This window comes from Palaemon carinicauda, chromosome 22 (genome assembly GCF_036898095.1).
Source record: "Palaemon carinicauda isolate YSFRI2023 chromosome 22, ASM3689809v2, whole genome shotgun sequence".
NCBI classification, from domain to species: Eukaryota; Metazoa; Arthropoda; class Malacostraca; order Decapoda; family Palaemonidae; genus Palaemon; species Palaemon carinicauda.
The window spans coordinates 5,896,832-5,907,573 of record NC_090746.1 but is presented as its reverse complement, the minus strand read 5'-3'; the positions used below and the strand labels follow the sequence as shown (position 1 = coordinate 5,907,573).

General features: G+C 41.4%; 1 protein-coding gene across 1 annotated transcript in view; it reads left to right on the top strand.

Moving 5' to 3' along the window:
- Positions 1 to 10,742, top strand: part of LOC137616306 (allantoinase-like) — a 56,930-nt gene that overhangs the window by 4,528 nt on the left and 41,660 nt on the right. The window contains exon 2 of the mRNA XM_068345952.1: positions 496 to 648. Coding sequence (XP_068202053.1) covers positions 511 to 648 — 138 coding nt within the window. The 5' untranslated portion in view covers positions 496 to 510. The remainder of the gene's footprint in view (positions 1 to 495; positions 649 to 10,742) is intronic.

Sequence of the window (10,742 nt, the reverse complement as noted above, 5' to 3'; positions counted from 1 at the left end):
AATATTTACAACTCTGAAATGGTGTGCTCCTGGCAAAGCTGGTGTTCGAGGCGTAGAGACTTAAAGAAAAAAAAAAAAAAACCTAGCCTCCTGACTAGTACATTGGTAACGTGTTCGCCTTTCATTTGCATGGCAGCAGATCGACCCCAGTCCGGGACTCTGAGTTTAAGCTGTTAACTGGGGAGGCCATTTCAGTGATTGGGCACCACATTTGGAGGGGAGGGGGTAGGTGTTTAGGCTTGCCCAGCTGACGTTCTGGTGAGGATCTACAGTATTCTGATAAAACTGGAATTGAAACCAGACACCTTCACCTTTACGTTTGAACAAAACCCACCGATTTTTATCATTACCATGTAAATTATTTATAACATATCCTTCATCATTCAAAATTTTTTTCAATTACTACGAATAAACATTTAGTTTTCTTAAGAGGTTGCTCCTATGCTCATAGTTTATTCATAACACTGATATCTATATTTTTTTCTATGTTAACAGGTTGAAATCAGATCAATGGCTGACTGCGTGTTTGTGAGTCGTGCTGTGGTGTTTCCAGATGAAACCTGCCCAGCTGTTATTGCTGTTCGGGAGGGCAGAATCCTGGGCATTAAAAGGCATACGACAGACACTACATCTTACTCAGCAAACCAGGTTTGTTTTTTTTTTCTCACTTTTAGGATTTTTCGTATTTTTAACTAATCATTGTCTGTCTAGAGGGGATTAAAGGTAGGTAGATAACTGTCTTTACCAGTTAGTTAATTTCGTTTATTATTATTATTATTATTATTATTATTATTATTAGGTAAGCCACAATACTAGTTGGAAAAAATGGATGCTAAAAGCCTACGGGCTCCAACAGGGAAAAATAGCTCAGTGAGGAAAGGAAACGAGAAAATAAAAATAGTATATGAGAAGTGATGAACAATTAAAATAACATATAAAAACAGTAACAACATTAAAAGAGACCTTTCATATAGAAACTATAAAATGATTTATGCCAGCCTGTTAAACATAACATGTGCGACAAACTTGAACTTGGTGGTTTTGTCAGTACCTGTTCAGAAATGATTCGTTTTGCAGATAAATCTCTTAGATTGATATTAGAACGTAACGTAAAGGATACCAAGCAACAGTTAACTATGGTTTTTGTTATATATCAGACCATCGAAGCACCTACTACTAAGTTAGATTTAACAAAACACTAAAATGGACAATTGAATAGCGTATATTGTTGGATAAGGGTAAACCCTAGTGAAATCTCAAATATAGATTATACACCTCTGTATCCTGCTAGATGAGAGAAATGACGAATGTAACACATTGGAGGTATGACCTGATGTCCCGAAAGTGCCGAAAGTGGGAGACTACTCTTTGTCGTCTCCGCATTGGTCATACTCGGTTGACACCCGAGTTTGTGCTAACTGGCCCAAGACGGAATGAACTGGCCAACACCAGTCATATTGCGACGAATGTTTGGTACCCTTGACAGTGAGGCATTTGTTACCCGAACGCTCCTATAGCAGGGAAATAAAAAGATATCTGTTTGAGGCTCAAGGTGAGGATGGCAGGTTTATCCTTGCCAAGATTCTTAGACAGGATGTGTTGTACTATGCTAGCGGTATTTTTAAATTTCTTCCAGAAGCAGATCTTCTGAAAGCTATTCAGATTTTATAATGACATCTTCACTTTTATGGTTTTAATTGAATATATATATATATTTTTTTTTATTGATAATAAATGATATAGGCGTCAATAACCATCGATGTCAGGATGCCAGAAAACATCAAATCAATCAACTACATGAATTACTTTGCATTGGTAATACTATTATAACCCTGTTTACTTGGCAATAAGATGTCTAGTTAGTATCTAAAACAGAATATTTCCTTTAATACTGCCGAAAAGCTGAGCTTTGTGTGTTCCCTTCTTCTGCAAATATATATATATATATATATATATATATATATATATATATATATATATATATATATATATATATTATAATGATATTGCTTGTTTTATACCCATTTTTTTCGACAGACGTATCAAGTGAAACATCTTATAAATGCTTGGTGTAGGTGATGGTTTCTTACGAGAGATAAATCATTTTCACATTTAAAGTGAATCTTGCTTTATAGTATGAAAATAAAAGATTGACGCGTTTAAAGGTAGCCTCTGTTCCATGGTCTTCCATTGTCTTGGTTTAGAGTTCTCTTGCTTGAGGGTACACTCGGGCACATTATTCCATCTTATTTCTCTTCCCCTTGATTTGTTAAATTTTTTATAGTAAATATAGGAAATATTTGTTTTGATGTTGTTACCCTTTTTAAAATATTTTATTTTGATTGTTTCCTTTCCTCACTGGACTATTTTCCCTGATGGGGTCCATGGGTTTATAGCATCCTGCTTTTCCAACTAGGGTTGTAGCTCAGCAATAATAATAATAATAATAATAATAATAATAATAATAATAATTAGGGCTACTTGCGTCCTCGTCACCTTCCAACATCATCTTTGATTGAATGAAAAATGAACCAATAAAAGAGTGGAAAATATTGCTGCAAATTTCCTTTTTGTAAGATAAGACAGTTGTTAAGGTTGTAAACCGACTATAATTTTGTTTACAGTTGTTACAGCTATAACATATGACAATGAAAACTGTAAATATGAATGAGAATTAAGAACCCTAGTAAAAGTACACTGATGAAATAATATAAATTATTATTATTATTATTATTATTATTATTATTATTATTATTATTATTATTATTAGCTAAGCTACAACCCTAGCTGGAAAGATACTTACTTTGATGGCTGCTTTTCCGGTCCCATACAACAGAACCCTACTCTACAGGACCTCCGCTGTCGTTTTACCTTGTTCGGTCAGAGTGTTTATCGTTCCAGATCACGTATTGTTCATTTAACAATCTTACCTTTTTTAATCATCAAATTGGTGTTAGACGAACGGACTCCTGTAGCAAGGGCTTGGCATGAACCAAAAAAACCTTTCCTTTTCCTGCCTGTCTTTTCTTTTCTCAGACTGATTCTACTACTATCTAATATCGCATGAGGGTCTGCCCCTCTCTTTTATTCTTCTCCTGTACTTCTCTTTCTCCCTTTTTCTTATTCTTTCCCATCCCAAGTACCTGCCTTCGGTCTGTAAACTGGATTGTATCCAGGGTTACTTATCCTTTCCCCCTATTCCCCACTTCCCTATCCTTATCCTTATCCTTGTTCATTTACTGTTAAATCATCACTGTTGTATGATCTTTTTAATAAGAAAGTCTTCAGAGTTTCCTCCGGAAAGCCTTAATGTCTTCAATCATTCGAATGTTTCGTAGGAGCTTATTATATAGTCTCGGGGCCACATATTTAAAGGCTCTAGAGCCTAAAGTAGACATATACCTAGGTAAGTTGCTATAAGCCCAAGGGCTCCAACAGGGAAAAATAGCCTAGTGGGGAAACGAAATAAGGAAATAAATAAACGATATGAGAAATATTTAACAATTAATAAAATATTTAAAAAACAATAATAACATCAAAACAGATATTTCATATATAAACTATAAAAACAGACTTATGTCGGCCTGTTCAACACAAAAACATTTGCTGCAAGTTTGAAGTTTACACGTTCTACCGATTCAACTACCCTATTAGGAAGATCATTCCTCAACATGGTCACAGCTGGAATAAATCTAATAGAATATGTGTAGTATTGAGCCTCATGATGGCAGACGGAGAATAAAGGGAATACATATCCACTGGAGTACTTAGTAACAATGAAAGCCCCCAAAAATATTCTTCATTTTTGTTGACAAAGTCTTCTTATAGTTTATGTATGACATACGGTATCTGGTTTGATATTGTTACTGTTTTAGATTAATTTATTGTTAATTTTTTCTCATCGTTTATCTATTTCCTTATTTCCTTTCCTCACTGAGCTATTTTTCCCTGTTAGAGCCCTTGGGCTGATAGCATCTTGCTTTTCCAACTACGGTTGTAGCTTGGCTAGTAATAATAATAATAATAATAATAATAATAATAATAATAATTCGTGGGGGCGGGTGGAAAAAATATCTAAGAAAAATATAAATAATTTTCAGTTTTATTTTTTATTATTATGCATAGCTTGTATCTGTACAATGTTTTATTCCCATTACGTTAAGATGAAGAATGAAATTTGAAACAGCTATGATGAAAGGGACTCTCAAATATCCTTTATTTATATGGTATTTGTTGTAACAAGACTATGAGAAAGCTTTTGATTCTGCCAAAACTTCAGCAGTAATAAAAGCCCTTCAAAGACAACGAATTGAAAGCTTACTTAATAGTTTTCGTATTTTTTATAGCAAGACTATGAGAAAGCTTTTGATTCTGCCAAAACTTCAGCAGTAATAAAAGCCCTTCAAAGACAAGGAAACGACTGCTTTCTTGACAGTTTTCGCTATTTCTGCGATGGAAGTACCTTCTATAGCATCACTGTCTCCAGGCCAAATAACCAGTTTATATAGCAGAGAACTGCCTTGACTCCCTATTTGGTGACCACTTTTAATTCTGTTGAGTTGTTCTGTATGTATGTGTATATACTTGAATAATAATATCAGTTATTAATATTATCATTTTTTCAAATGGGCAGGAAAATTAAGGGAGAAATTCAAATTCAGAATAATATTTCTTAGAATATTATGTATCAGAATTTTAGCACGATCAAAGCTGTGTCTGACCCTCTATAAAAAGTGGTTTATTCTTAACCCGACCAGATTCTAGATGTCGTCCAGGAGAGAGAGAGAGAGAGAGAGAGAGAGAGAGAGAGAGAGAGAGAGAGAGAGAGAGAGAGAGAGAGAGAGAGAGAGAGAGAGAATATCTTCATCCCTCTACCTTTTTTTTAATGTTATTTTATGCAATGCGGCACGATAATTTCTTGCTATTATATAATCACTGAATATACGGTACATATAAGGATAATTATATATAATACAACCATACTTATAAGCGTGTTATTGTCAAAAATTTTCGTTTGATAAGATCATACAACCTTTAGACTCCCAATGTCAAATAGGATGCTATACCAGTTTAGATTATCGTATGCATTCGTTATCAGAAAACACTATAGTCAATTTTTTTTTAGTTGGGCAGATTTGCACAGACTCGCAGGGGTGTCCTTTTAGCTCAGAAAAGTTTCATGATCGCTGATTGGTTGGACATGATAATTCTAACCAATCGGATAGCAGGAAACGTTTCCGAGCTGAAAGGGCACCGCTGCGAGTCAGTGCAATTGCGCCTCATTAAAAAAAAAATGAGTATGGAGAAAATCATCCTCTCTCTCTCTCTCTCTCTCTCTCTCTCTCTCTCTCTCTCTCTCTCTCTCTCTCTCTCTCTCTCTCTCTCTCTCTCTCTCTCTCTCTAGCGTTTTTATATATGTACGTAAGTCAATTTGTCTGTTTAATGTATTTATGATATATCAACAGTTTGTATGACGGTTGAATTTTATATATATATATATATATATATATATATATATATATATATATATATATATATATATATATATATATACTATATATATATATTTATATATATATATATATATTTATATTTTTGGGCTCAAGCCATGTCGTCCTGATGGAAGTTCCTATAGGGTAGCTTCCTAGGGTATATTACAACTACGGCGATATTCCCAGAGAATTTACCTTAAGGTACCAGAATTCTAACTCCTGGAGCGAGTATCCCTCGTGAAAGGGATATCGCGACATATCAGAGGACGTATTCTTGACACGCCACATGGCAATCTGCATCCCGAACAGAGATTTCGTCTCGCAGGGGGCAAATGGCAAGAAACGAATTCGGGAAAGAAAAAGGGGGAGCCGCTCCCAAGGCTCCCTATCTCCCGATTCGTAAGCGTGCCTGGCGCCAATCCTGGCGCCATCTGTATTCCTTTTTGCGTAGCTTAACAACTCGGTGTTTTTTCCTGTGTTTCTCGCAAATCTTGGATTTATTCTGCTTTTCATGGCTTCTCCGTCTTCGTCGGCCTCCGATAAGTTGAGTACCATGTCTTTTATGTATAAATGTAGGCTCTTGGTAATTTTTTGAGTGATTAATAGGATTAATCTTTGTTACAAGAGCCGTAGCCTACCAGAGGCGTCATGGACGCTGTCGCTCGCTAGGTATAAGTTTAGTTAGTCAGAGCGACATTCCCAGTTGTTTTGCTTTAAAAAATTTTAGCTATTTAGCATTACATTGGATTTCCTTTCGTGCTTAGTATTATTTTGGCGAAGTATTCGCCATTCTGGCCTACGCTAGGCCATGTAGCCTAGTCGTTTGGTCTTAGTACTTTATGCATGATTTTGGTTTTTCCGAGTGTATTAAAATTTTATTGAAGCTTTAGGCTATGTTTTATACATCTAAGATTGTGTGGAATATTTCCAAGATAGTATACGAGTGAGTTTCGGTGATTTAGGTAATCGATTCTCTTGGTGCCTAGGCTAAGTTGCTTATGGAGCCTTAGTATACTTTCTCCCCGGTTGCTTTCTTTTCTTCGGAGAAGGTCTGCAATCCCTTTCCCTCTGTTTAAGCCTTGGGCTTATCCCTAAGTGGTTTTTTCCGAATTAATTTTCGATAAAACTATACTGGGGTGTTACTGTACCTTCCTGTTCCAGTAAGTCTGGTTCAAAGAGGGACAGAACAACAGAGTTTTTAGTCTGAGTCTGTGCTTGTCTGGCTTGGGGTAGAGTCTCCCTCGCTGGCCTGACACAGACAAAGGTGGCTTAGCCTCCTTAGGTCACTACCGAAGGTTTCTGTGGATATGATTCCTTCTTTTGTGATCTACCAGACTAGTCCTTGTTGCTGTTCTCGGGGGAGGATAAGTTTCTTTCCCTGGGAGTGGCAACACCTTCCTTGCTTTGGTGCTCTGGGAGCTGGCAAGTATTGCTGGCCTCCCCCCTTAGATCTCCCTTAGGCTAAGATAAGTTTCTTGGCTGCGGGTGATCCGTCACTAAAGCAAGGTTGGTAGGACCCTCTTTTGTCCCTTCCCCCTCTATCTCCGTAATGGTTTAGCCATTACAGTACTGTAGCCATTACAGTACTGTACGTCGTTCTACATCTGGACCTAGTATAGGTTAGGATGTGGAATTGACTCAGCCCCCTGCTGGCCGGCAGAGCTGCCGGCTGGCAAGGGTCTTATATTTTGAGTGCTGCCCGGACCTCCCTTGATCCCTCATCCATGCCTGCCTGTAGAGCCAGACGGCATTGGCCAGGAAGCCTGAATTAGATTCTCCCCTTCCTTATATGCACTCTTTCGGATTGCCAGGCTTGGAGGTAGTGTACACTCTTATCCCGGCATCCATCCTATTTTTCTTCTAGTGCTGTACCCGACCCGGCTGCCGGCCTATGAGGCCGGCAGCCGGGCAGGTGTAGTCCTCTGGTTCTTTTGCTGCCGGCTGGCATCGGTCCTGTACCTTTGCCGGCCGGCTAATGTCAGCCCTTGTCTGCCGGTCACCAAGAGTGTGGCCAGCAGCTGGGTACTACCTTGTGTAGTTGCCGGCCGGCAGCCATTGCCGGCCGACATTGGCTGTTGCCGGCCGGCAATTGCTGCCAACCGGCACATGCATTTGAACCAGAGTTCTGCCGCCTTATAGCTGTTAAGTAGTATACTTTAAAGCTAGTTATGGTGTGTGCCGGCCGGCACGTATCCTCCTATACTGTACTAGTATTCTTCAGTATAACATATACAGTAAGAAGAAAACTATGGTAAGGGTTTTGGTACAGCACTGTGTGTTCTAACACTTTTGTGTTTTCTTGCACAGTCCTTTGCTGTTGCCCTACAGATAGGAAAGTGAGTTCTTTCCTGTATATTATCCAGGATTTTAAAATCATTGCTTAGGTGTGAGCTCCACCTGTTTCCTCTGGAAACTTTGCATTGGTTACTCTAGAAGAGATTAACCATTTGATTTTATTATCTGGAAGGCTGCAGCAATGGGTTGTGAGGGAAACACAAGTGTGTGTCTTTCCTTTCTGAATTGTTATGCTATACTATGCATATCCAGTGATACATAGTTCACTTGATACTCATGGAAATTTCTTCTCTTTACAGAAGGACCCTCCGAAGTGCGGAAGTGCTTTCTGCAACGTCCGCAGCAAGAACCTCTGCGGACATGAGTTTTGTAGGAGACACGCAGCATGCGCTGTCTCTAAGGATGATCTCCGATATTGGGACCCTCAGGTATGTACTGTGTGCACTAACCTGATTACTGAGGCCTTTGATTCCCCTAGGACGGCGGAATCAAGGGATATAGCTAGGAAGAAGCTTCGTACCTGGGTAAGGGGCTTCCAAAAGAACACTTCTGGCCCTTATCTTCCAAGTGAGAAGATGAGGGCGTATCTTTTCCCTAAGGCATCAGCTGATGCAGTGATTCCCCAGCCTCAAGAGGAGATCCCCCAAGTTCAGATCCAGGTGGATGCTGAAGTCGCGGTCGCGATGCAAGACATCCAGTTAGATGACAGGATGTCTGATGTGGACGAGCGTCTGGAGGAAGACCTCCTGGCAGAAGCCCAGGATGAAGTTCAAGCCCCAGACATTGTAGAGGAAGAGGTCGACGAGGTGTCGGCTACTCCGGTTCAGATTCCGGAGCCTATTCCCTCAACATCGGCCAGTCTCCCAGTAGAGCTGGGACAGGCCCTCTCTTCTATTGTTGGAATGATCCAACAAATGCAGAAGGAGAATTAGGAGAAGGCGGCTGCAATGGAACTGCGGATGCAGTGCCTTGCAGAATCACATGGGCCCCAGAAAAAGCCCAATGTGAAAGACCTTCCCTTGTGCTCAGATGCTAACCCATGGAGGTATGCTGAGCACATGCCGATGATGACTGGAAAGATCGTCATCTCGGATAAGCTGGGCTCAGTTCCCCTGGAGGAGGTGGAATTCTGGCCCAGCAAGGCATCATATCCGGACTGTTATGTCCGGCTGAGGAAGGAACCAGCTTCAAAGGAGGAGACAGAGCCGAAGGAGGTCATAGTGATGGACCATGCTAAGGCTCAAGCTCTACTTTCATCCTCGATGAAAGAGAGGGGCTTCTCTAACTCAAAGGTAGCCGCATTGAGCAAGAAGCTCCCTTCCTTTGTGTCCTCGCCTACTAGAGCCTTCCCCTTTTTACAGAAAGGGTTTGCGGCTGTACTAAAAGCAGTCGAGGCCGGCAAGCCTTGCCCCTCCCTTGAGGAGTGTAAACCCTTGTCGCTGGCCCTGCCTATGGACCACAAAGACTGGAAGGACGTCCATCTTACGTTCTCAGTTGGAAAGTTGGAGGCTGATATTGCCGGACGTCAGTTCGGCGAGGACCTCCCTAAGCTGTCTGACTTTCTTTTGCGAAGAGAGTTCGAGACAAAAGAAAGACTGGCTGCCTCAATGTCTCTTCAGACTACTCTCGAGACGATGGCAAGTGACCCCAAGGTCCATGAAATGTTCATGGTGGTGGCCAAGACTCATCTGGCCACAGTGACGAAGGACCTTTATGGCTTCGTCAAGGCAAGGAGAGCTTGTAGGGAGTTCGTGTTCACCTCGGCTACGGTGAGGCACGAGCCAAGGAAACTAATCTCCTCCAACATTTGGGGAAAAGACCTTTTCCCTACCGACTTGGTCAAAGAAGTTGTTGATAAGGCCGCCTTGGAGAATAGAAACCTTCTCCAGAAGTGGGGCCTGGCTATCAAAAGAAAGTCTTCCCCGGATGAGGGTCCTCAACCAAAGAGGAAGACTATGAGGACTAGGCTACCGTCTCGGCCAGCCAAGCCTGTTAGACAGCAACAGCAACTGCAATTGCCATTGCCCCCAGTGCCCCAGCTCGTGGCACAAACCCCGACCACTTTTCAGTGGGTACCCCAGGCCGTGTCGACACAGTCCACGGCATTCACCCCAGCGTTCGAAGGGCAGTCTACTTCCTTTCGAGCAAAGCCTAGAGGAGCAGCCAGAGGCTCGTCTATGCGCCCCTCAAGGGGAAGGGGATTCAGGGGTGGTCGTGGTCAGGGAGGCAAGACCTCAGGACGGCAGTCCAAGTGAGATGATACCGGTAGGAGGGAGACTTCTGAAATTTCGGGATCGGTGGACCTTCGATCCCTGGGCCCACAGCCTACTCAAGAATGGACTGGGCTGGAGCTGGTACAGCACTCCACCCCCGTGCCTTCGGTTTTTCCAACACTCCATCCCCGTTATGGAGGAGTACGTTCAAGAACTGTTGGAGAAAAAGGGTGATCCGAAGGGTGAAGCCCATCAATTTCTAAGGGAGGCTGTTTTGTGTTCCCAAGAAAGACTCTGAAAAGCTCAGAGTCATTCTGGACTTGTCGCCACTCAACAAGTTCATAGTGAATTGCAAATTCAAAATGCTAACACTGCAACACATAAGGACCTAACTGCCCAAGAGGGCATATTCCGTCTCTATAGACTCGTCAGACGCCTATTGGCACATTCCAATTAGCCATCGACTCTCCCCCTACCTAGGGTTCAGGCTACAACGAAGACTATACGCCTTCGGAGCCATGCCATTCGGGCTAAACATAGCCCCAAGGATTTTTACGAAGCTTGCGAGCGTAGCTCTCAAACAATTACGCCTAAAGGGAATTCAGGTAGTAGCCTACCTGGACGACTGGTTGGTGTGGGCAGCATCCGAGACAGAATGCTTGCAAGCTTCCAGTCAAGTGATCCAGTTCCTAGAGTACCTAGGCTTCAAGATCAACAGAAAAAAGTCTCAACTTTCTCCATC